The sequence below is a fragment of the Delphinapterus leucas genome, chromosome 2, assembly GCF_059928025.1.
Source record: "Delphinapterus leucas isolate spDelLeu-1000000601 "Yukka" chromosome 2, BTC_Dleu_Yukka2, whole genome shotgun sequence".
NCBI lineage: Eukaryota > Metazoa > Chordata > Mammalia > Artiodactyla > Monodontidae > Delphinapterus > Delphinapterus leucas.
Window position 1 is genome coordinate 152,087,016 of NC_143130.1, and position 25,879 is coordinate 152,112,894.

At 48.8% G+C, this 25,879-nt stretch overlaps 1 protein-coding gene across 2 annotated transcripts in view; it reads right to left on the reverse strand.

Moving 5' to 3' along the window:
- LOC111173001 (zinc finger protein DPF3) overlaps window positions 1-25,879 on the reverse strand; it is a 108,068-nt gene that overhangs the window by 57,870 nt on the left and 24,319 nt on the right. For both annotated transcript variants that reach the window (XR_002644069.3, XM_089907926.1), the window contains exons 3-5: window positions 18,249-18,376; window positions 11,408-11,503; window positions 2,738-2,816 (exon numbers count right to left, since the gene is read on the reverse strand). Coding sequence is in view for 1 of the 2 variants with exons in the window: in XM_089907926.1 (XP_089764052.1) it covers window positions 2,738-2,816; window positions 11,408-11,503; window positions 18,249-18,376 (303 nt within the window). In the remaining variant the exon portion in view is untranslated. The remainder of the gene's footprint in view (window positions 1-2,737; window positions 2,817-11,407; window positions 11,504-18,248; window positions 18,377-25,879) is intronic.

Below are 25,879 nucleotides of genomic sequence, written 5' to 3' on the forward strand. Positions count from 1 at the left end.
GTAAACCAGGAATACAAGGGGATGTCATGAGGGCCTCCAGCATAGACGAAATCCTGAAGGTGCCTATTTGTTGGGAAAAGATGCACAAAAGCTAAGCGGGCCTGTAGGAGAGAAAAATTTCAGCTCCTATTAAGGAAAAAACAATCATTCAAAGCACAGTTGGAATCATGGAAGAAAGGGCAGCTTATGGTAACACCATCCCTGGGGACATTCAAGGAGTTGACGAGACACCTCTCTACTTAGGATGCATTAGAGATTATTAAAAGCATTCCTTGCTCAGCTGGGGTGGGGTGGGAGGTGGGCCTTGTGACCTCTCCAAAGGTCATTCGTATCCCAAAGGATCACATGTCTGAAGGGCACCAGATAAAAATAAAGTCTATTAATCACTGAGCTGCCACACAATTTCCTAAGAGAGCCAGGATAGAGATGGGCGTTCCACGGTGGACCTTGTCCCGCCGAGGGAGGAAAAAGCAGGCAGCGCCTGTGCAGGCAGAGCCAAGACATCAGCCCCTGAGACTTCCAGAAAGCTGCCACCAGGCCTGCAATCAGGCCTCCCAAGCTCCACAGGGTAAACAGGAGGAGACACAGAGCCCGTGGGGAGGGGAACAGGAAACAGCACATGGCACTGAGAGCCCTAAACAAAGCCACAGGAGCTCGGGGGCGAGGGGGTGAGCCAGGCCAGACAGGGACACCCACGAGGGCACTGCGTGGATTTAATACTAAGGAGGCAAAGGCAGGGAAGACAGGAACTGAGGGGAGGGTGGAGAAGGGCGCACGGGTGTGTCTGGGATTATTTCCGGCTGAGAACCCAATGAAAGCTGGAGAGAGAGCGTGAAAGGTAATGCCACTATCTGTGGTAGCAGAAAACCACCTAAGAAAATACAGCTTTTTGAAAGAGGAATGCAGTGGCAATGCCCAGTTCCAAAGCAGCTCTTGGCCTTCTTGATAGCTGGGCTGCTCTGGCCAGACACAGCCGGAAAGCCTGCCCCCTGGGGGTGTGAAGGACCCTTCCCAGCCCAGAATCAGTCTTCCGAGGGCTAGCACGCTTGGGCTTTTATACATCAGAACAAAACTGAACCCCATCCAGGAAGCAAGACCCAGGCGGAAGCAGGCACCTCCTGGTATTGCCGAGAGACATCAGGCCCATGCCCTGCCCCCTCCTCGTGCTGAACCGGCCTCGGCTTGGGGTGGAGATGTTACCTGCAGGAGTCGCCTCAGGAGTGTCATCTGCATGGTGTATTAAGCACCCAGGTGGGGGTCATGGAGTTTGAGCTCTTCTAGCAAAAGGCTCTCCAACCAGCTGTCACCCCACCGGGCACAGAACAACTTTTCGAAATCAAAAGAGGCCAGTGAAGAGGGAGGAAAAGGGCACCACCCCCGATGTACTCCCTGTGCCCCATCTTCCCCTGGGTCTCTCCCACTTTCACAGAGACTGCAGACACTGGCAAGACGGGCAGGACGCCCGAGGAACCACTGTGCCCGGGGCCCTGCCTCAGCGGTCCCGCTGCCATCCTCACTGCAGCCCCTTCTCGCCCACGGCGGAGCTCTGCTTCCTCAGAGAGGAGAAGGTGGGAAGGGAAGATGGTCAGGGAGAGAGGTTTCGAGGGCTGCCCTTGCCATGGAGCGAGCAGATGGCACCCGATATGGTGAGAAGATAACTAGGGAGAGGATTTTTTTTTTTTTTTTTTTTTTTTTTGGCTGCACCACACGGCATGCAGGATCTTAGTTCCCCGACCAGGGATTGAACCCAGGCCCCCTGTCGTGGAAGCGTGGAGTCTTAACCACTGGACCACCAGGGAAGTCCCTAAGGCAAGGCTTTTAAATCCACCCCCCAGGGGCTTCCCTGGTGGCGCAGTGGTTGAGAGTCCGCCTGCCGATGCAGGGGACACGGGCTCGTGCCTTGGTCCGGGAAGATCCCATATGCCGCGGAGCGGCTGGGCCCGTGAACCATGGATGCTGAGTCTGCGCATCCGGAGCCTGTGCTCCGCAACGGGAGAGGCCACAACAGTGAGAGGCCGCTTGCCGGGGAAAAAAAAAAAATCCACCCCCCAGTGCTCTGATAGGTGAGAAAGACAAAAACTCTCTCAAGCTGACAGCAATCCCTCGGAAAGCTGCAGGTCCCTGGAGGTCCTCCCGCTGCCACCGCCCCCGCTGCTCTGCCCCTTGGCCCCTCCCCATCTCTGTCTGCAGACCCTAAACCCAGGAGCCAGGCAGTTGCTTGTCCAAAGATGTTTCAGAAGCAAGCAAGAGAAGCTGGAGATGGATCGAGGGCCATTTATTAAACTAAGTCATGGTCAGAGAAAGATTCATAACCTGCCCCACCTAGGACAGGAGAGCGAGAAAGAGAAAGGAAGTTAAAGGGAAACAAATGAAAAGCCACAGGAGCCAAGTACCTTTGTTGGAGGATTTTGAGTTATGCTTTTGTTTGAATTCTCTGAAACAGAGAAAGAAATAGAGGATGAACCTTAAGGAGACAGAGAGTGAAAGAGAGAGAGCCAGAAGAAAGCCACGAAGGAGGGCGCTGCAGGGAGAGGAGCACAGGGCGGGGAGGCCTCCGGGCTTGCTTCTCCTTCCTGCAAGCAACACCAGGGCCTGGAGCAGCAACGAGGGGAGGCCAGGGCGTGACTGTGGTGAGGCAGCAGCAGGCAGGCCCGAGAGCAGAAGCCAGCGAGCCTGAGGCTGGGGCGGCACAGGAAGCATGGGGCCGGGGCAGGAAGGCAGCGTCTGCCATACTCACTATCACAGACGTAAGGTTTGTCGTGGTCTTCCTGAGAGGCGGCGTCGTGCCTCCTTCTGCCACCTGTAGAGCCGCGAGCCTGGGGAGACACGGGAATATTGGCATGCTTGTTATGCTGACAATCACTACGGTTCCTGAGCACGTTTTCTGTGAGGCCCTGAGCGCTTCACCCATATCTCCTCATTCAACTTTATACTACATTTGTAGTCTCTCATATACCAACCCCATTTTACAGGCCAGGAAACTGAGGCCCAGAGATGCTAGGTAACCTACCCAAATGACTCAGCTACTCACCCGTATCACTTCATTGAATCCTCACAACTCCAAGAAGCAGGTGCTACTATTATCTCCATTTTGCAGATTTAGGAGACTGAGGCAACAGAGGGGTTAGGTAGCTTCCCCAAGGTCACTTGCTCACTAAGTGCAGAGCCAGGAGGCAAACTCAGGACAGTCTGACTGCAAAGCCTTGAGCAGTCAGAATTCCCATCCTCTGCTGTTGCCCCTAGGATCTCTTCCTCCAACTCCTTAGCCAGCTTCGCTGAAACCACATGTGGGTGCCAACCCAGCTCCCCTCAGCTGCCCAGATAATGGGCGAATTAGAGCAAGTAGCGTAAATGCAGCTATCACCCCAGACTCCTGTGTTCACGCTCCCCTCCAGCTCAAGTCTCTCAAGAGGCAGCCAGGGCTTCCCTGGTGGCGCAGTGGTTAAGAATCCGCCTGCCAACGCGGGGGACAGGTTCGAGCACTGGTCCGGGAAGATCCCACGTGCCTCGGAGCAGCTAAGCCCGTGAGCCACAACTACTGAGCCCGCGTGCCTAGAGCCCATGTTCCGCAACAAGAGAAGCCACCGCAGTGAGAAGTCCAGGCACCGCAACGAAGAGTAGCCCCCGCTCGCCGCAACTAGAGAAAGCCTGCGTGCAGCAACAAAGACCCAACAGAGCCAAAAATAAAATAAATAAAATAATTTTTTTAAAAAGATGAGATAGACCAGAAAATGCTTTAAAAACAAAAAGAGGCAGCCAGGCCTAGCATCGGGGCGTGAGCTCCCCTCCCCCCTGCTCAGCCTACTCCATAGGGCAAGCTTCCGCTGAGGCCCCCCTGTGTGGTCTGCCTCGGGGCTCCAGCCAGTGGCAAGAGCCCTTGACACCTCACACTCTCCTGGGGCTGGACTCTTGAGACCCCCACCCTGTGTGCATCTCCACCAGCATCATCCGGCGTGAGGGTGGGATGGGCTCTACCTCCAAGGATAGACAAGAGCAGCCAGAGAGGGAGCTGGCGGCTGGGCAGCCCCAGGACAGTGGCTACAAGAACATGGCAAGGTTTATTTTTAGACCTTTGTAAGTCCCACACCGGTCACATGGGTAGCACCCTAGCCTCCTCCAGGTCATTCTCTGGTAATGAGTAGCAGTAAACTCCCAACCAAGGAAAGGGCCTGCTGGGGTCTTTGGGGACAGAGAAGAAGGTGCAGCAGATGAGAAATAAAACATGGCAACACCTGGTGTGCAGGGGAAATGGGGCAGTCCCAGGGGCCTGGTCTGGAAAAGTGAGCCCCAGGGGTACTTCATGGTCAAAAGGCCTTGAGTTGCTCACACACACACACACACACACACACACACACAGTTTCCCTGGGGATGTTACAGTGGAAAGGCCTGTACCCCAGCCCTACGGGGGCTCACACTCTCCCCAAACACACACCCTTCACAATCAACACCACCTGCCAAGCTACCAAGCCCACCACCTCCTCCGCTGTCTCTTTCCAAAACAAATTACAAAGTTCCACCTCCCTCCTTCCCTCCCCTCCAGGGCACTTCCCCTCCTAGCCTCCCCGCCCCCCACCCCTGCACACGCACCAGCCCGCAGTCCCCTCCTCTCGCCCTCATTACTCAGAGTTGACCCCAAGAGGGAGCTGGGCGGCACTGGCAGTCACCCCGAGGCACTGACAGGCCTCCCCGCCTGCCCACGTTGAGGGTGGTCACCCTCAGCTGCCCGTGCCCCGCCCCCAGCCCCCCTTGGAGAAGCCGGGGACAGCTTGACGTGTGCCGCCCGCAGCCCTGTCACAGGCGCCTGGGAGCAGGTGAAAGCAAGTCAAGCAGAATGACAGAGGCAACAGCAGACTCAGGGAGGAGGTTCTGGGAGACTAAAAATACCACCCAGGAGAAGAGGAGGAGAGCTGGAGCTGGGAGCAGCCAGCAGGAAGCAGGGGCCCTGCCGAGAGCCAGGGTTTAATTGCGCTCTGCAGGGCTGCTGGCAGGGTGGCTGCTGCTCCCGCTTTCTCCCTGCACCTCAGTTTCCCCAACTGCAAAATGGGGATTGTGGCTATAGGGCATTGAGGGGACAGGCAAGGGACGCCTCCTGTGGTTGGAGCACACTTCTAGTCTCCTGGAATGTTTCAAGCTTGGAAACTCGGAATCCTACTTGTCTTGCTCAAATGTCACCTCCTCAGAGAAGCCCTCCTGACCAATGCGTGTTCACTCATCCCCTCCGTCGGTCTCTTACCCCTACCCTGCTTCATGTCATAGCACATAGCATTGTCTGACATTATATTATATGTGTGTTGGTGTACTTGTTGGTTTTCCATCTCCCCCACATAAGGGTGGAAAACGTCTATTTGGGTGACCATTACGCTTGGAACCTGGCACAGGGCCAGTCACCTAAGCAGCACTTAATAAATGTTTGCTGCATAAATGAATCAATCCATCAGTCGGCTGGTCAGTGAGTTAATCATCTTTGGTTCTTCTTCTTCATTCTCTGTATCCAAGTGCTATTGTGTCTTCCTTCAAAAGCCATCTTAGGCTTTGCATTTCCCTTCTATTCCACATCTTAATCCAGGAGCTCATCAATTAACCCCTGAACTGCTCAAAGAACCCGCCAGCTGGGGTTCTACCTCTGCGTTGCCCTACCCGATCCATCCTGCGTGAGTCTCAGACCAATTAGACAAAAGGAGTGAAGGACGGGAGCCCATGGTCATCCATTCGTTCACTGCCATCCAAAGCCCACTGACATATCCACTGACGACCTAGTGCCAGTCCTACCAGGATCACCTCATGCTGATGCTATGTCCAAGTCTTTGTTTTGATTGATCCCGGTCATGGATCAGCCTCTACTCTGCCCAACCACATCTGGTCCATGCTTTAGCCTTGCTAACATGCCACACCTCCAAGAATCTTCCTCTTGCCACACTGAGGAGTAAAGCATCAGCTTTAAATTCAGACAGACATAGGTTTAAACACTAGCATGTGTTTTTGGACAAGTTACTTCTCTAAGCATTAGTTTTCTCAGCTGTAAAATGGGCATAGCAACATCTTTATTGCAGAGTTGTAGTGCTAATAAGGGGGTATGAAACCACAGGGGACAGAACTAGGTCTACAGGAAGTACTCAATAAATTATTTCCCCTCCTTGCCCAGTTGATTGCTCTTTCCTCTGAACTCTTATTGCATTTGGTAAGTGCACGGTCAGAAGCCTGCTGCTTTCTAATTGTATCATGACTATTAGCATTTTCTCCTCAATTTAATTCCAAGGTCCTCGAGGGCAAAGATGACACTTCGTACTTTATTATGAACCCGTGACATTTAGCACTATGCTGGGCACACAGCATCCAAAGCTCTTTCACATGTATTAGCTCAGTTAATTCCTACAACACCATCTGAGTTTAACCAAGTAATATTATTCCCATTTGGCACTTGATGAAACAGGTTCTGAGAGGGTTCATGATTTGCCCATAGTCACAGAGCCAGTAGAAGGCGGAGGCCCAGGTTTCCAGAATCTGTTACAGAAAACTTTGAAGCTGATGTCCAAAAGAAACCATCCTCCCTCTCTGAGAACTACTCACCTGACTCCACTCCTCCCCATTCCACCTCCCCATTCACACATTGGTGGGCCATGGCTGCCATGACTGCACCACACAGCCCTGCCCTACTGGCTGCCGTTGATTGGCTGGCTCAGGAATAGACATGTGACCCAAGCTGGGCCAACCAGATTCTACCCACAAGGTACTCAGAATTGGGAAACAGTGACTCTAGTTAGTACAGGTCACTTGGGGGACCCATAAATTCAGGAACTATGGGGCCACTTGCACAGAGAAGCAGGAGAGGCAATCCTGCAAGAGAAGAATAAAGGAAGGAGAAGTAGAGGCCAGAGCTACCTGGGTTCCTTACTCCTTCCCAATCCTAAATCCCCACCACCTTCTTGTCCTTCCTGAATCTTCAAAAATTGCTCAAATATGGGACAATGGCTCAGCAGCTTTTCAAATACTTCCCACTTTTGCTTAAGCTTAAGTTGAGTTTCCTACAACTAAAAGACTCTCAACTCGGACAGACTCAGTCCCGAGCAGAGAGCTAGTCGCTCTGTATCTGTTATTCTCAAATAGTGGTCAAGGGATCCTTGGAGGTCCCTGAGACCCTTTCAGGGAGTCTCCAGTGTCAAAACTATTTTTGTAATAGTACTAAAATGTCATTTGAAAGTTTTCACTCTCGCAAGTGCACAGTGGAGCTTTCTAGCGGCTACACGACACAATGATGTCGTCACTCTGTGTGCATGTGTATTCTTAAATTTAACATTTTTCCTGTTTTGATTTCTAATATGGGAATTATCACTAGTTATAACCCACCAGAACAATAGCTTTTGGGGCTCTCAGTAATTTGTAAGTAAAGAATCCCTGAGACCAAAAAAAAATTGAGAACCACTGCTCTATACTCTTGCCATCTAAAGTGAGGTGCTCAGACCAGCAGCACTGCCATCTCCTGGGATCTTGTTAACCAAGCAAGATCTCAGTCCCCACCCACCAAACCTACTGCATCAGAATTTGCAGCTGAGCAAGATCACCAGGTGCTTTGTATGCACATTAAAGTTTGAAAGTACTGGACTACACCACAGTGCATCATAAACACCTACTGATTGGTAATACTCACATGGATGACTCACAGGAATTCCATGAACTTTAAAGAGCTTTGATTTGTTGGGCTAAAGTGACCACAGATACAATTATTCATTGTTGGGCCTCAATTTCTCTCACCCCTCAGGGAATCTCTATTGTCAAGGTTCTGAGATTTGTTCCCTTTGCTTGCACCCTCCTAATAATATCTAGCCTTTATTAAGCACTCAAAATTGGCTGTGTACTATTACCTCAATTTTAATGATGAGGAAACTGAGACCCAGCCTACTTATTCAATTTGGTCAGGGTCACAGAGGTTACCTGAACCACCCAAAGTCTAGTAAGTGGTAGAGCTGGGATTTGAACTCACGGTTCAAACAAAGCAGAGACAGTTCTTGTCATCACTACCTTAGCCCTGACTTCCTCAATGAGCACACAGAGCACCTGGGAGTCCTGTTAAACTGCAGACTCTAATTCAGCCCACCTAGGGTGGAGTCTGGGGGGGATCTGCATTTCTAACAAGCTCCCAGGTGACGCTGATGCTGCGGCCCAAGGGCCGCATACTGAGATGTACAGCCTCAGCCTCAGGCCTCAGTCCCGACAACAGAAATGGAGTGACTGTCCTCCAGGAGCCAGTGGCAGCTTGAATACACCTTAAAGGGTAGCTTCATTGAGCCTGTGGGTTAAGCAGCTCCATACCTTATTCCAGCACAGGTAGGCTCACCTGCACTTTCCAGGTCCTCCCATGGCTCCCACCATGGATGTCTACAATGTCACTGCACAATGTAGAGCCGTTTGACTGCCCCTTAGCCAGCCTTGGGTGGGCCCAGAGCTAGTCTAGGCCCCATCCAACCCCCTCACTGTGTTCAGGCCTTTGTTCAACTCCCATAAATCTGAAATATGACTTTCTGTTCTTTTTCCATCATTCAATCATTCATTCAACAAAATGGTCAGTGGTCACATGCTGGGCACTGGGCCACATGTGACCCAGTAGAAAAAGCACAGACCTGTGTTCAAGTCCTAGCTTCTTCCTTACTAGGTTGGATGTCCTTGAACAAGTTCCTTAACCTCTCTAGGAGTAATAATACCCACGTATGAGAATAAAAGAAGCAGTGCTGTCCAAGAGAAATATAATGGGGGTCACGTGTCATTTTAAATTTTCCAGTAGCCACGTTTTTAAAAAAGAGTAAAAACAGAAGCAGATGCAATTAATTTTAGTAATACATTTTATTTAATCCAATCTAGCCAAAGTATTACCATTTCAATATGTAATCAGTATAAAAATATTAATGAAGTGTTCACCATTCTTTTCCTACTATATCTTTGAAATATGGTGAATATTTTACACCTACACCACATTTCAATTTGAATTAGCAACATGTCAAGTGCTTGGTAGCCACCCACATGTGGCCAGCGGCTGCTGTAAAGAACAGTGCAGAAATAGAGAATGCAGTATAAAGGACCTATCGTCACTATCGATATCGTGTTTATGATATCGCTATCGACCTGTTGTGTTTATGATGCACTGTGGTGTAGTCCAGTAACGTAGCTCTTATTGTGAAGCGCTCATCACACTGCCTGATGTATAGGAAGTATACAGTAAGTACAAATGGCTGTTGCTGCTGCTTCTGCCGGTGTTCTTACAGAGAAGACACCCAATTCGTATTTGCCAACTACAAGTTCAACGCCTAGATTTCAGTTGGGAGTGGAGAAGATGTAGAGACGACCATTCTCCATCATCTACTCGAGTAAGTTTGGTTTGGGCTGAGACAAGGGTTGGAAGCAGGCCTGGAGGTACACAGCAATTGGAGTTCACAAAAGGCCCAGAAACTCCACATTCTAAAGCCTCCTTTAGAACGGAATAAGATATCCATTATTTTGTAACCCCCAAAGAAGGCATGGATCCAGGCAAGTTCATCAGGGGCCACTAAGATGATTAGGTGAAAAGGTGATGGGGCACTTTCTAAGGAGAGATCTGGCTGACAACACCCAAATCCACGGATCATTTTTACCACCACTGAAAGCAGAACGAGTGGACAGCACACACCTCCAGATGTGAAGCAATAAGAAGCACACATCACACCTAAGAGAGAGTCTAGCCTTACCAAAAAATATTTACACACACGCACAAATATCCCGAATCTAATCAAGTCTCTCATCAGACCACCAGTTTTCAGGAGATAAAGAGGATTGAGGGACACATTAATCACCACCAGTCTGCCAAATCTAGAATATGAGAAATTCCACAAGACCAACCACCCAAGTTCTTCAACAAATAAATGGCATGGAGAAAAAAAAAATATGTATGCGGTAGGGAGTAGCAAGGAAGAAGTATGTTATAGAATACAAGAGACCTAAGTTTCAAACAAACCAACTATAAAAAGGCATTTTTGAGAAAATCAGGGGGAAAGGATCAGGGACTGGATAGTAGATGTTAGAATCGTTATTTTTATTGGGTATGATAATGATACCTGTTAGAGATATACATTGAGGTATGTACAGGTTAAATGAAAAAATGTCTAGGGGCTTGCATTCAAATATTCCGCACACACACACAAACCCCACAAACATACAAACCAACCAAAAGTGAGAGTAAAGAAAAGATTAAACAAGAGTGTCAAAACATTGATCATGGCTGAAGCTGAGTTGTGACTCTATAAGGTGTGCAGCATCAGAGGACCACCCTGTCCGGACTGAGAAATTCCAGCTCCTGTCCAAGTCGGAGCATCTCAGCTCAGCATGGGCACTGCTAGGCCCCTTGCACCAGTCACCTAGGAACTTGCTTATAATACAGCTCTCCAGGCCCTACCCCAGACTTCCTAAATCAGAACTCCCGGGAGTGGGTCCTGCAAATTTGCATTTCGATAGGCTCTTGTGGTGTTTCTGATGTGTACTCAGACGCCAGAACCACGGGAATAGAGAGGCTTGCCACAATTATCACTGGACCCAGGCTCAGAGGGCATCCAGGACTAGTCCCTCGTCCACAGGAGGGGTAAGCATCCCGCCTAGAGCCTGAAGGAGCCAGACAGGCCTCAGAGAGTTAATTCTCCAGATGGGAAGCAACAGTTCATCCCCACAGGTCCCGCTGCATCTGGCTATTGTCAGATACTCCTGCAGAGCCCTGAAGGTAATCCCAGAAAACCCCTCTGGGCTTGAACGTGAGGACTCTGGAGGACCACCCCGAATGCCAGAGAGTACCGCTCAGGTTTCGCTCCCTCCCCTTAAGAGTCACCCTCATATTTTTATTCCTTCCACCACGGATTTCCCCTCTGCCATTCCCCAGGCTTCTGGCCTTTTCTTGTCACATTCCAGGCCCACACGCCTCCAAAGCCCCCGCCACACTGGCTTGGGAACCATCAGCTGCGGCCCCCATGCTTTCCCAGTTTGCTCCCACTCTCTGCCTAGTGAAACGTACCCCAAAGCAGGTGTCCTGACCCTGTCATTCTGGGGCAGCCCCAGGGACAGGACACTTTCCGCCTTATTCTATGACTGAGGAATGGGGACAGCGGTCACATTCCCCTCATCCTCCACCCTCACCCACACCTCAACCTCCACCTTCCCCAGACCCTCACCATCCCCTCGGGGCACCGTCTGCCTCTTCTCTCCCTCTTGCCAGCTCTAAACTCTTGCAGGCTATCACCTGAGAACCAGAATTCTTCTGGAGGTTTCCTCTCTGGGTGTCCTGCAAGGAAGACCATGGATACACCCTCTATCTAGCTGCAGTGGGATTTTGAACCTAGGGACCAGCTGTTTGCCAGGCTCCGGCCTCCCCGATCTCTTTCCTCCCTTCACGGCTTACCCGTCCTCTGGTCCGATTCTTCCGCTTGGGAATATCTTCTTCTAAATCCTCTTCTTCATTTCCTTCTTCTACATTTTCATCATTTTCCAAAACCCTCTGAAATGACAAGAAAATAGAAGCATTGAGAAATAAAATGCAAAGGAGAAAACCATCAGAGGGTAATTCGGAGGGTGTTCTGTTTTGGTGTGTTTTTTTTAACACAGTGAAGATGCTGCCATGGCTTGGGAAGCTAGGCCTCCAAAATGCTGGCCAGGAACTGGAGCTCTTGGCGGTACCAACTCTCTCTCCTGGGACCCGTCCAGCCAACTCCTCCTAGAACACCGACATTTTCAACTCTTTTTGCCCAAGAAATGTTTTCTAAAAAGAGAATACTCTGGTAGGGGTACCCTTCTACGTGGGCCCAAGATGTCTGGTCAAAACTTACTTTCATGTAATTTTCCTTTTGTTCCTAAAGGGCCACCTCAAATATATGAAAATATGTTTCTCCTTTCCCTGGCATTCTGGAATCCTGCCCTGTTTCATGAAAACAAGTAACTTCCTGTCCATCTGAATAGAATTTGACATGAATGTGTTATTCATAATCTTCCATTGTTATTTTTTTAAGAGTAATGGATTTTTGTTACAGCACATTACTTGTAATGGAGCTTAAAGATCATAACTTTAATTCTCTCTCTCCAACAGCCCCGTGAGTCACACTGCAGCAGAGAATCCAATTTCCATTTTACAGGTAAATAAACTGAGGCTGAAAACAGTTTTGACTGCTCAAGATCAGATAGCAGAATCCATGACTAAAGCAAGGTCAGGTTCATCAGCTCAGAGTTTCCCATTTCTCTCTCAGCCCTTGTGTCTGAGAATTCCAAGGCATATTGCAGTACTTCCTATAGACCTGAGCACCTCACTTGCTTTGGCGTAGGGGAGGAAAGGGGAGGTAAGCTGCGTATCTCTAGGTTTAAGGGAGGGATAAGAGACTGTGGCAGAGGGCCCAGCCCCCCAGAGTAGAAGTGGGATAAGGGGAAGGGGAGCCCACGGATTCCATGTCAGGAGCCCTGGGGGCTTCTTTATAAGCTCACTGTGTGACCTTGGGTGAGTCATCATCGCTTCATGCCTCAGTTTCCCCAATTATAAAATAGGAACTCATTCATTCAATCAACAAACATTTGTCTAAGGCTGACTACATGGCAGGTACTGTGCTAGATAAGCCAAAAAATGGCTACAGTCCTGGCCCCAAGTGGACTCTATAGTCTAATGAAGGAAGGACAGATTCAATCAACACACATAACCATATAATTACAACTGCTATGAAAACAGTGACAGGCAAGTTCAAGGTGCTATGAGAGGTTGTTAGAAGGGACCTTTCCTAATCTGAGGTCAGGTAAGGCTTACCTGTGGAAGTGAACTAAGGAAGTTTAGATGTAAAGGATGGACAGAGACTAACCTTGGGAACAGGGACCAAAGGGAGGAGAGGAGGGAAAGTATTCTACTCAAAGGCAACAGCATGAGCAAACCCCCTGAAGCAGGGAGGGGAATATGGCTTGTCCAGAGAACATGAAGAGGCCAATGTGACCAGAGCTCAGTGGCTCAGGAAGAGACTGGCCTAAGATGAAGCTAGAAAGGTGGGTGGGTACCAAGTTATACAGGACAACAGCATCCACCTATCCTTGTGGTAACAGTGGGACAATCACACAAGCCATGAAAAGACTTAGAAAGCGGGACTTCCCTCGTGGCGCAGTAGTTAAGAATCCGCCTGCCAATGCAGGGGACACAGGTTCAGTCCTTGGTCCAGGAAGATCCCACATGCCACAGAGCAACTAAGCCTGTGCGCCACAACTACTAAGCCTGCGCTCTAGAGCCCACGAGCCACAACTACTGAGCCCACGTGCCACCGCTACTGAAGCCCGTGCGCCTACAGCCCGTGCTCTGCAAAAAGAAAAGCCACTGCAATGATAAGCCCGCACCCTGCAACAAAGAGTAGCCCCTGCTCACAGCAACTAGAGAAAACCCACGCACAACAATGAAGACCCAACACAGACAAAAAATAAAAATTAATAAAATTGAAAAAAAAACCATTCATGCTGCTAAATAATTTTTTTAAAAAAGACTTAGAAAGCAGCATGCATGGTACTGACTTCTGGTATCACCATCACGGTTCCAGTGGCCTCCTGGACAATGCCCTGGGCCTGTCCTCAAAGCAGGAAGCCCAGGGGTGAGTTTCCAGTGACCTTCTCCCATTGCCTTCTTGTCAGAGAGTTCCATTCCCATCGCAGGGATCAGGATATTGCTAATCGCCAAATCTTCCCAAAGAACTCAAAATAGGTCTAGTAAATTCTTCTCTGGCTTCTCTACCAGGTTTATATGGGAAGCCATCAGCTGATAGCACTTAGGCTCTCTGGGCCAACCTTAGCCACCTAACAGAGAAGCAACGGCATCTGCCAGACACGACCTCTGGCCCACAGCTAGGAAACGCTGGCCCGGGTCCACAGCAAGCGTCCTAGCCTTCCTGCGCCTTGGCTTCCTGAACCGTAGGGGGGAACACTAGTGAGACGATGACAAGTCAGATGCTCTGCAGCCTTTGGTGAAAAGATGCAGCATAAATACAAGGTGTCGTTCTTACGACAACTGTTGCTGTTTGTACAGCCGTCTTGCAAACTCCCTGGGTGTTGAAGTCATTTAATCATGGTAAGTTCCAAGTGCCTCGAATTTAAAGATCATTGCCTCTGGCATCTCAGCGCAGTTCTGGTGCCGCTCTCATTTTTTATTATGAAGGTATTTATTACCCGCAATATGGACTCTGGGTTGGAAGGTGAAAGCTGGTAAAGGTAGCTGCACTAGTCCCTAGATGTGCCGCACAGCTTCAACATCCTGGAGAAAACTGACTTCTCCCTCTCTCTTCCCACTGGCTTCCCTGTGTCTCTAGAACCTCTGGTCCGAGCCCCAGGCCTCACATGTGACAGCAGCATTTCCTGTGTCTCTGCATTTCCTGTGTTTCTGCATTTCCTGCGACGTGGCCCTGACACCAGAAGCCTCTCTACACAACTCGGGAGAAGCCAGGAGTTCCTAACAAACAAAGCACGTATTCAGGGCTCAGGAAGCAGAGGGAGCATCCTGTATTAGGAATGAAGGGCAGGGGTGTCCAACTAGAGATGCAGCTCATCCCCCGTGACACACTTGCATTCCCTGTCCAAGGACATTATCTGGAAAATAAACACATTTTAAAACAACTTTGCTCCCTGTTACTCTAACCAGTCTTTACGGTGATGATAATGATCATTTGTGGCTGTGCTTTTTTAAAAAAGAAGGAATTCCTCTTTTTTTTTTTATTGTGTGTGTATCAGAGGAATTCCTCTTTAAAGATTCCATTATCTCCAGCTGGAAGAGTGCAAAATTCTGCTACTTCCCTCCTTGCACTGCTGGCCCTGCATCCAGTCTCCTTTCCATGCAGCATCCACAGGGGTCTTAAGGAAACACAAATTCACTGCCCTGGTTAAAATCCTCCAAATGGCTTCCTTTTTCACGTCCCATGAATCCAAGAGCCTCCTGCAGGTCTGGCCCTGCCCACCTCTCCAAGTGCCTCCCCGGCCCTTCCCTCCCTGGCACCCTGCTCCAGCCACACCAGCCTCCGTTCTTTGCACACAACGAGCTCAGAACTATCGCGATGCCTTCAAGAGCACTGTTCCTCTGCCCAGAAAGCCCTTCCCAGGTTCCTCACTTTACTGGCTCCTTCTCATCTCACAGGACCGGGGTATAGCCCTTGTCTCCCCTAGGATGCTACCTAGAATCCATCCCTCCTCTTATACTGAGCCTTCATACTCTGTTCTTTTCATGGCATTTATCCTGAAATGCAGTTACTTTACTTGTTTGTTTACTTGCTTTCTGTCTGTATGTCATGCTACAAAATAAGTATGAGCAGAGGGGACAGGTCTCTCTTGGTTTCCCTGTTACTCCAGAGCCCAGCACAATGCCTGCTCAGAGGAGGCACTCAATAAACTTTGATGGAATGAATGGAAAAATGAACAAAACAGTCCATTTGTTACATGTGCACTTTATTTTAATAATCAAAGCCAATAAAAACATGTAAACTCATCTGGCTTTTGGTCCTGGTTTCAGTTCCTAGCACAGCAGGTCGTAGGCCCATGCTTTGCATATAGTAGACATTCTGGTTACGTCGGGGAGGATGGTGGTGATGATGATTCGACAATGACAACCCGTATACTGGCCCGATGCTGCCTGAGAAGGACTCGAACCCACCGCCCGCTCGAAAAGGAAAGGGCTGCCTGTCTCTAGAGCATCAAGACTTCTGGGCAATGGTTCTGTCCCACTCATTGACTCGGTCAAATTACCCCAACTGAGCAAAAATACTCTTAACAGGCAATACAGATGGGACAGACGGTGACTTCAAAGATCTAAAAGTCCAAAAATGGGGGATAATACATGAATAGCAAAAAAAAAAAAAAAAGAAGAAGAAGAAGAAAAAGAAAGTACTAGGTGCCCTAAATGCCAGCGGTAAAAAGAGAACTAGGGGGTGGGGGGTGATCAAGAAAGGCTTCATGGGGAAGGTGGTATCAGGGCTGAGCCTAATAGGTGGGTGGAATTTGTACACGTGGTGATGGAAGAAAAGGCATGCCAGATAAAGGGCACAGCATGACCAGAGGCACGGAGGGAAGGAGGCTGGAGAACAGAGGCAGTAAAGGAATCGTGGGAAATAAGCCTGAAAACTAGGTTAGGAGCGGAGAGAGGAGGCCCAAGAAGATCACACTCATCACTTTAGATTCATTTAGCGAGAAACAAAAGTGTTTTAGCCAAGTTTTTTAAACGAGGGCATGGCACAAGCAGCATTGTGTTTTGGGATGAAAGGTCAGCTGTCAAAGCAGGACATGATGGAGAGGGGACAGACTGGAGACGGGCAACTCACAGGAATCTGTTCACTCGTGCATCCACGCAATAAATGTTTATTGTGCACCTACTATGTGCAGGCACTGTTTAGGTCTTGAGATACAAAGGGGTGCAAGCAAGAGAGACAAAGATTCCTGCCCTTGAGGAGTTTACATTCTACTAGAAGAAAACAGAAAATAAACAATAGCATCATAAATCAGTAAATTATAAAGTATGTTAGATGCTGGTAAAACCTATGGGGAAAAAGAAAAGGAAAGCAGAGTAAGAGAATCGGGAGTGCTGCGGGGTAGAGAGGGCACAGGATGTGGTATTACATTCAGTGGTCAGGGTAAACTTCACAGAGAAGAAGAGACAGGAACCAAAACTTGGAAGAAGGTGAGGGTGAGAGCCCAGCATATGGGGAGAGGGCCGTGAGGCAGAGGAAGCAGCCAGAGCACAGCCGGAGGTGGAGCGCACCTGGTGTGTACGTGAGTAGCTGAGGGTCGGTGCGCCTGGAGCTGAGTCAGCCAGGAAGAGAGGAAGCAGCGAGTCAGAGAGAGGTGAGAGGGCCGCGACTTTTTCTCGGGAGAACAGGGGCCAGTGCAGGGTTTGAGCACGGGAAAGGCTCCCTCTCAGCCATGAGCAGGGGACTACTTAGAAAGCAATTGCAACCGTTCAGACAGGAGATGTGAGTGCCTCGGATCAGGGCAGCAGCGGTGGATGTGGTGAGAAGGGGCCACGCTCTGGATTTGTGTAGAGGGCACAGTGGACAGGATTTCTGATGAATGGATATTGGGTGTGAGAGAAAGACAGGGGTCGAAGACAACTCCAAGGTGTGTCAGACATATAAAGGTTTCAGTCAATAAGGATCTTTACTAGGGCTGTAGGTCTGACAAGTAGAGGAGGGAACAAATATAAGCCATGTTGTGACGACCAAACGGAAAAGACTGGACCATTCATCTGAACGCAGGAATGGCAGAGAAGGAGGCCACGTTCACTGACTCATTCAACACCTTTATTGAGACCAGACTCTGCTGAGCACGTGCAAGGCCCCGAGGGTACAACAGTGAACACGAAGGCACGGTCTCTGACTCGACGGAACCCACACACTGTGGTGCTGACGAAGCAAACCAAACATTTTACTGGTAGTCATTTAATTACAATGTTAATAAATTAATATGCAAATATTAGATTGGATATAAAATTAATAAATATGTAATCGTATAATATATGTATAACATAAAATATATAATTTTAATATAAAGTATTAGTGTAATACAAATGTAATTTAATTTTAATAATTTCATTATGTTTAATTATTAAAAACTGCGATTTCATATTTGTATTCATTAATATTACGAGCTTCTGTGCCAACCATTGGATTCAACAATGGGGACTCAAGACACATAAATGAGACACCATCAGAGCACACCGTTGTAATCCTGCGTGGTGACCCTGCGTGGTGGCAGCCTTAGCCATGCTGTGCACAGAGGGTGGTGAACACGTGGGGATGGAAGCCACCAACCTGCCTGGGGGATGACTTCTGAACTGGCCTTGAAGGACAGGTGGGTGGTGCTGGGGAAGGACAAGACAGCCGGTGAACCAGAGCTGATGAGGGTGTGTGAGGCAGGGGTGCGGTGGGGATCCCTGCGGGGGCTGGCTGCCCCGGACAACCGAGCTTTCCAAGCCTGGGCTGTGGCTGCTGGCTCCAGGGGGCGGGAAAGAGGATGCGGTCAGTTTCACTCACCACTGTGTCCCCAGGACCTCGCACGGTGCCTGACGCACAGTAGGCTCCAAAACTACGTTTTGAGTGGACTAACAGGGAGACCAAGGCCAGCTTCCCAGCTGTGGTGGGAAGTTGAGACGCAGCCCTGGCCCTTGAGAGAATGACCAGAGCTGGGGCTGGAGTTCCGGAAGCACGACGGTGATGCTTGGGGGCCACCCCCAACCCGTCCCGCAAGCACAGAAATACCTGTATTTCCTGGATGTTTTCCTCCTCCCTGGTGTCCACCTTCTTCTCAATCCCCTCGCCACGGAGCAAGGCTTCCAGGGTGGTACTTTCTGAGGTGAACCCATCTTTCTTCAGAGGCAGCTCCACTTCTGAAAAACAAGGACAGAAAAGCAGTGTCAGGCCACTGGACACAGGAGAGACAGGAGGGACAGGAAGGGTGGCCCTTGGGGGCATGCGGGAACCGCAGCCCCCGGCAAGGTGTGATCTCTCCTCCGGGACGAACAGGAACACTGGAGTTCAGCTTTTCCATCTCCAGTTCACAGTCCCAGAGCCAGAGCCCAGCCCTGCCTGCTCCCTCAGAGACGGCGGAGACAGGGCAGAAGGGGCGCCAGAAGCACACGGGGTCAGACAGCCTGCGTCTCTGTCCTGCTTCTGCCACCCTCCGGCTCTGTGACTTTGGGCGAGGCGCTCAAGGATCCCCGAGCCCTTTTGCACATCTACAAAGTGAGGGCGACAATGCCCAGCACCCCACCAGGCCATTTTGTGGAGCATAAATGTGTTCCTTTACATTCAAGCGCTTTGAAAACTCTAAAGCAGTGCACCAATGTCGGCCTCAAGTTTTATTATCTTCTCCCTCTATGCCAACTCTTGTCTGCCAACTCCATGACCTCCCCCCGGCCATGCTGGCTGCCCAGCTCCAGTCTGCTCCATGAAAAGCTATTTCAACCTCAGAGAGGCTGTTCTTATCAACTCACCAGGGAAGTAAAGGCCTCTGAAGCCCAGTGAAGAAAAAGAACGAGAGCAGATGCCTAACAGGCCCCTGATCAGCAGCTGGGAGCTGCAGTGCCCGCACACTGGGGCGTTTGTTCTGAAGACATCAGAGTCTGATTGGCTTCGTGGGGCTTGAGATCATGGGGCCACCTGAGCAGTGGCAGCCAGTGCCGGCCCTGCCCATGAGAGAAATCGGAGAGAGAAACTGAACCCCTTTCTCAAGAATTCTTCAACTCCTAACCCAAGGGAGGGTGGTTGAGGGTTTCTTGGTTTGTTTTGGGTTTTTTTTTTTTTTTTCTGTTTTTTTCATTAAAAACAGAAACCTCAGGTACAGGCGATCATACTCAGATTTACTACAAAATATTCCTCCAACCTCTCCCCGGACCCTGCACTTCATACCCCCTGCGATTAGATGCGTAGTCCCTACCGTGTATCAGGTAAGATGGGTGCAAGACCATGAGGGGGTGGTGCCGGAGCAAACGGTCAGGGGAACGAATGGCCCATCTGTATGGAGTTTACAGAGGTGTGGACAGGAATTAGGGGACAAGGAATGGGGAAGCACCAGGGCAGTTAACAGTAGGGGGTCATGAGCCCTGCTATCCCTGGAGGGATAGAAAGAGTGTGTTTGCAAGACCTGGAGAGAGCCATGGAGAGCTCTCGGGCCAGAGAACCCGGGTACAACACACCCAACCTCTCTCTCCTTGCCCTGTCTTCCTGCTTTGCCCTCCCACTGGCCAAGCTCAACCAGAAGCCAGAGGGTAAGGGAGCCTCACTGATGCAGCCATTGAGGTCAGCTTCCTGGGGCACAGGGCAGCGTAAAGAAGGGCAAAAGGCTGTTCTGGGGGAACAGACAGAAATAACGAGCACAACCAACCCGCGTTCCACTGGCCTTTATTCAAATGGAGCTCCACATTCCCCTTCTATCTCCTCCACCAGAGCCAGATGCAGGCTGGCCAGCCCATAAGAAAGGGTGCTCAGGCAGCCCATTAAAACTGAAGAAACTCACACCCATGCATGACCAGCCCCCAGGAGATGATGGTGGGAAGGAGAAACAGTATCTAAAGTCCCTTGAAAGACAAGGTCTTTGGGATTTTCTTACCAAAAAAGGCAAGCAGAGGATCCACCTCCATCAAGAAGTACTACCCCCAAATCAACCACCTCTGAAACTCATTCACCCACTTATTCATTCAACAAATATTTACTGAGCACCTGCTATGTGATGACCACCGTGTTAGAACTAGGTACATAGTAGGTGAACCAAATAGCGACCAACCCGGCCTTTAGATGGTTGACAATCTAAAGAGACAGAATTGGGAGATTGGGATGGACATATATACACTAATATGTATAAAATGGATAGCTAATAAGAACCTGCTGTATAAAAAATAAATTAAATAAAATTTTTTTTAAAATAGACATTAAATGCTAAGTACAAAATAAATATGCACTTACAAAATGTCATAAGTGCTACAGAGAAAAGCAACAGGGTGAAATGTGAAGAAAGAATACAGTGTGTGTGGGGGGGTGTCTACTTTAGATCAGGGGTCAAGGAAGGGCTGTGTGGTGAAGTTACATCACACAGAAAAATAGCCAACTGTCTGCTTTGGTGAGTCCAGGGTGTGCAGCTCCAGAGCCTGCTCCAATGACATATTAGTCTTTCTCCCAAGTCACAAAAGGCTTCCAAATGACGAATCTAAAACAATTAAAATAGGTTGCCTCATGTCCTGTCCTCAGCCAAAAGAGAACAGCTGTTCACCATCCCTCAGATTTATAATCATCATATATATACTTTTATTCATGAAGTTCATATTTTAGTATCCCCCTTAGCCTTCTCAACACTAAATAAATCCTATTTCCAGAATTGCACAGCATGTCAGAGCTGAAAAGCCCTTACAAAGCATCTGCTTTAATCATCTCTTTTTCTTTGTCTTATTTATTTCTTTTTTTATTTTGGCCTCACCCTGCAGCATGTGGGATCTTAGTTCCCCAGCCAGGGATCGAACCCTTGCCCCCTGCATTGGGAACATGGAGTCTTAACCACTGGACCACCAGGGAAGTCCTATCATCTCATTTTATAAATGAGTCACCTGAGGCTCAGAAAAGTTAAGTAACTTCACCAAAAGCCACACAGCAGGACAAGAATGCAGCCAAAGGATCTTTCCTAGACGCGGTTGAGATCGTGACAAGAGCCCCACTCATTGTATTCTTATTAGAAGTTTGCAGGCTCAGGCTGAGTCCCAACAAGCACTGATATGTTTGTGTACATGCGGAGTGCCTGGCACATAGTAAACATTCAAAATGTGTCAGCTGTTATTGCTATGTATCACTTAATCCCCACCGCCACCCAAGTGGTGAGCACAGTTATCATCCCATTTCACAGATGAGGATGCTGCAGCTTAGGGAGGCTTAAACTTGCTCAGTGTCAGACACCTGGTAAGGGGCAAAGTCCAGCCTTGATCCCAACCCGCCTCAGAACCCATTCACCTAATCTCTACGCTATATGGACTTCACCTTGCCTCGATCTGGTCCTTCCCTGAAAAGTCGTTTCCCAAACCTTTGTGCATGTTCACTGCCCTCCTAGACCACCTCCACAGTTTTCATATTTCGAGATAAAAGGCAGACCTTTGCTGAGGCTGAGGGCAGGTCTGTGTCAAGGTCCTGGGCTCTGTTCTATGCGAACATCCCCATGGGGTGTTCACTCCGCACAACGGTACTGAGCTGTCCATCACTGGTAAACTCCCTCATGCTGCTCGCCCTACTGCTTCTTCTTCCTCCCCTGCTAACCATTCCTCCATCCTGCTTTCCCATCATTCAGTCTACCCTGTTGGTCCTCTGGTCCTCTGATCCCCTGAGATGGGCACAGGATCGGTAGCACGAGGGGGAAGAGAAGCAAAATGGAAAGAGTGAAATGGGCTCTCCTACACTCGAAGAGCTAGAAGGGACCCCCAACAGCATCTGGAGTCCAATCACTTAACGAGGAAAGTAGAGCACAGAAAGACACAGAGACTTTCCCAGGGTCACAGAGAAATTTAGTGGCATTATCCTTGCCTAATTACCAAAATATTTAATTGGCTCACAGAAGTTCTGCTTTCAGAAACGCCTGGAGTCAAACCCTGGCCTTGCCATGTATTAGCCAAGGGACCACGGGCTGGTTACCTAAACCTCTAAGTCTGTTTCCTTATATGTTAAATGGGGATGATCGTAGTATCTATTTCATAGTGTTGGTGTGAGAATTAAACATGGTAATACACTGCTTAAAGAAACTCTGAAAAGATTCCCACAAAAACTAGTGTGAGAAACAGAGTGGAAAAGGAGGCTTACCAATTTTGGCTTTGCTTTTTTTCAATTCAAAACAAGATTCAAAATTAGATCATATAGTAAAGAGCCCGGGATGTTCTAAGTGTCCTAAAAATGTTACATGCTATTATTATCAAAGTTTGAATGATTCTGATTTAATGGCACAGCAATGCTGTCCAATAGAAATATAATGCAAGCCATTCATGTAATTTTAAACTTTTTAGTAGCCACATTAATAAAAGTGAAGAGCAACAGGCACAATTAATCTTAATATATATTTTATCTAACCCAACATATCCAAAACATTATCACTTCAATGTGTAATCAATATTTTTAAATTATTGAGATATTTTACATTATTTTATTCACATTAAGTCTTTGAAATCTAGTGAGTATTTTACACTTACAGTGCATCTCAATTCAGATTAGCTGCATTTCAAGTATTCCATGGCCACATGTGGCTGGTGGCTACCATATTAAACACTACAGGTTTACAGAATTAAAAGGAACATTTGCTACGATTTTGCTTCTAAAAAATGGAAGGACGTTAAATATGCTCTTAGTTTTGTCTACTTGATACCCGGCTGAGCACCATTCCAGAACAACATTCTAGCCGACCCCTGGCAAACCCTGGTTTCAAAGCACTATGGGTAAAGCCTGCAAGGTCAGAGTGACAGGCTAACCAGTGCCCTCCTAACAAAGCAGCAGAGGGTACATTCTCTGGCTCCAGACCACAGGAGGTCCCAGAGGGAAGGAAAAATAAGGTAACAGGTCCAAGCTCTTGCACAATGCACGTCCTAGACACGCTCCCTATGGAGCCCTTAGGGATTTCATTGATTCGTTTTTATTCTAATACAGCTCATCTGGATATAAGATTTAATAATTCTTTAAAAGCGTATTCATTTTGACCCTTGCACAAATTTGGGGACCGCATAACCTGACAGGAGCCATCAAACACTTAACATTAAAAGAAAATGGTCTAAAACACACACACCTAATTCATCTTTAAATTAGCCTGATTTTATACACATGGATACAAACCCACGGATCGGTACTCTCTCCGGAGCGGCAGCAGCTGTCACCCAAGCCAGCCACCTCCCCAGGCCCCCGTACGCAGCACTGCCTGCACTTCTAATTGGGAACAGAGATACTCCTTGGGTGACTTCCAGCACGATCCATCACACCAGAGACAGCTTCTGTGCAAGCTGAAGCAAATCAGTTTCCAAATAAGAAAAAACCTCTCAGACAAACAAGGATTGAAGCATAGAAAGTCTTGGAAGGAAGGAAGGAAGGAAGGAAGGAAGGAAGGAAGGAAGGAAGGAAGGAAGGAAGGAAGGGAGGGAGGGAGGGAGGGAGGGAGGGAGGGAGGGAGGGAGGGAGGGAGGGAGGGAGGGAGGGAGGGAGGGAGGGAGGAAAGGAAAGGACAAATAAAAGCAAAACCAAAAAAGAAAAAGTCACCAGTGAAGAGCAATGGCTTCTCCCCAGGGCTGTGGACAGGGCAGCCATCCTCTCGGGTGGAGATCAAAGCCACAGGCTTTTGACACAGGTGCCCCAAGTCTGCCACCCAACGCACCAAATGCAAGGCTTCCACTGGGTTGTTGGAACCACTGAGCTCATTAACAGGATGCAGGCAAGACGAGGCTGAAAGTGCGACATGGGAGCACGGTGAGTAATTAAATCCCAGGTCATTTAAAAATGCAAACGCTTGGATGTCACAGGCTCACGGAGCCTCTGACTCCTCGTGCATTTTTTGCCTCAGGACGGAGGACTGGGAACCTGCAAGTCATATATGGATTACAATAAAATATGCCATATAAAAAACAGATTAAGACAGTTCTTCTTTGGGGACATATACAAAGAGAGGAGCTGTCTGTTAGCTGTCGAGTTTGCAAGAGATACCATCTTTGGGGAGGCTGTGCTCTGCCAACAGACAGACTGCCCCCAGGGAAATCGTGGTGAAACACCCTGACAAGGCACATCCATCCGTCCATCCATCACGGGTGCTCTCTGACGCAGGAGCCTGGAGATAGAGTTATGGTGCAAAGGAGGTAGAAACCCCACAGACAATGGCAGACAATCCTCCTGCTACATCATGAGTGCTCAGATTTTTTTTTCCACCTGACGCTAGTTTTTCTTTAAAACTACAAATGTGCAGTTTTCTCTTCTGGCCACTTATTATTTTGAGGAGTTAATCTCATCACATTTCCGTGGGTTTATACATCAACTTACACCAAGGAGCAAGAAGCTTAGGAATCATTTTTCCATTTATGCCCAACAGACTCTCGGGCTCATGGGGAAGGAGAGGGGTATTGTTATCTCTCACCCTATGGAGGAAGAGATTGGAGGGGACCAAAGCCCTGATTTCCTGAGATGGTGGCAGGCCCAGGAATCCATCTGTGCATTCCTCAGGGGTGCCATTTTCTTGGCTGCGTTTGACTCCCTGCTTTGTGATTCATAAAGCTCAAAATAGATGAGGTTTACAATGAGGACCCATCACCCAGGCTGCACCCTGCAGGCCCTCGTTACTGCTTCTTTCAGAAGCCCAAGATATGCACACAACAGGAGGACTGATCATGGCCCCAAGAGCCCTGTGGTCCCCACTCTCTGCTGTGCCTACCCACTCACCCCTAAGCCAACACGCAATGATGGGCCCCTGGAAGCAGCACCCAGAGGTTGGAAGCATAGATAAGCATTCCCTCACCCCTGAGACATAGAAAAACACCCACACTATCAAAGGAAGCTCACCACTGGGCTGGTCAGCAGACCACGTCAATACAACTTAGCAGGAAGGCGAGGGAGCGGAAGGACGGTGGGAATGGACTGAGTGGTGAAATGATTCAAGGGAATACAGATTGCTGGAAAGTGCAAGAAGCTGTCTGGGGTGAAATCTCAGCTCTTGTACCCTACACTGCACACTTGGCCTTGATCTCCTCATCTGTACAACAAAGCCCACTTCCCGTTTTTACAGGGCCAGATGAGATAATGGATATACAGTGTCTGCACAGGGAGGATGCTCAATTCATGTGAGCCCCCCCTTTTCCCCTTCTAAAGTCTCCTTCTCCTTGCACTTCTCAGCAAAACTCCTCACCTTCTGACGCTCTCAGACCATCAGACATGGTGAGACACAGCTCCCTGCAACTGGGCGTGGGCCCAGGGGGAATGGAAGCGAGGAAGCCAAGTCTAGAGCAGTTAAGAGGACAGAGGAGGCTGAGGATGGGACTCGGCTCACAGGCCGAGATGCTGCTCCAATTCCAGGGGGGCCCATGCTGCAGATTTGGAAATCACAGCAGAACCATGTGGAAGAGGCCTTGCTCTACTCATTCACTTTACAAATAATTATTGAGCACTTACTATGTACCAGGCTCTGTTCTAGGTGCTAAGGACACAGCTGTGAACAAGAGACAGAAATTCTTGCCCTCATAGAAGTTATATTCTAGTGGGGGAGAAACAAGACATAAACAAGCAAGACCCATAGTATGGCAGATGGTAATCAATGTTCTGGAGACAGAGCAGGGGAGGGGAAGCTGGAGCATCGGGGGTTATAGGAGGGCGGTTCCACTTTTAGATGTGGCCAGGAAGGCACG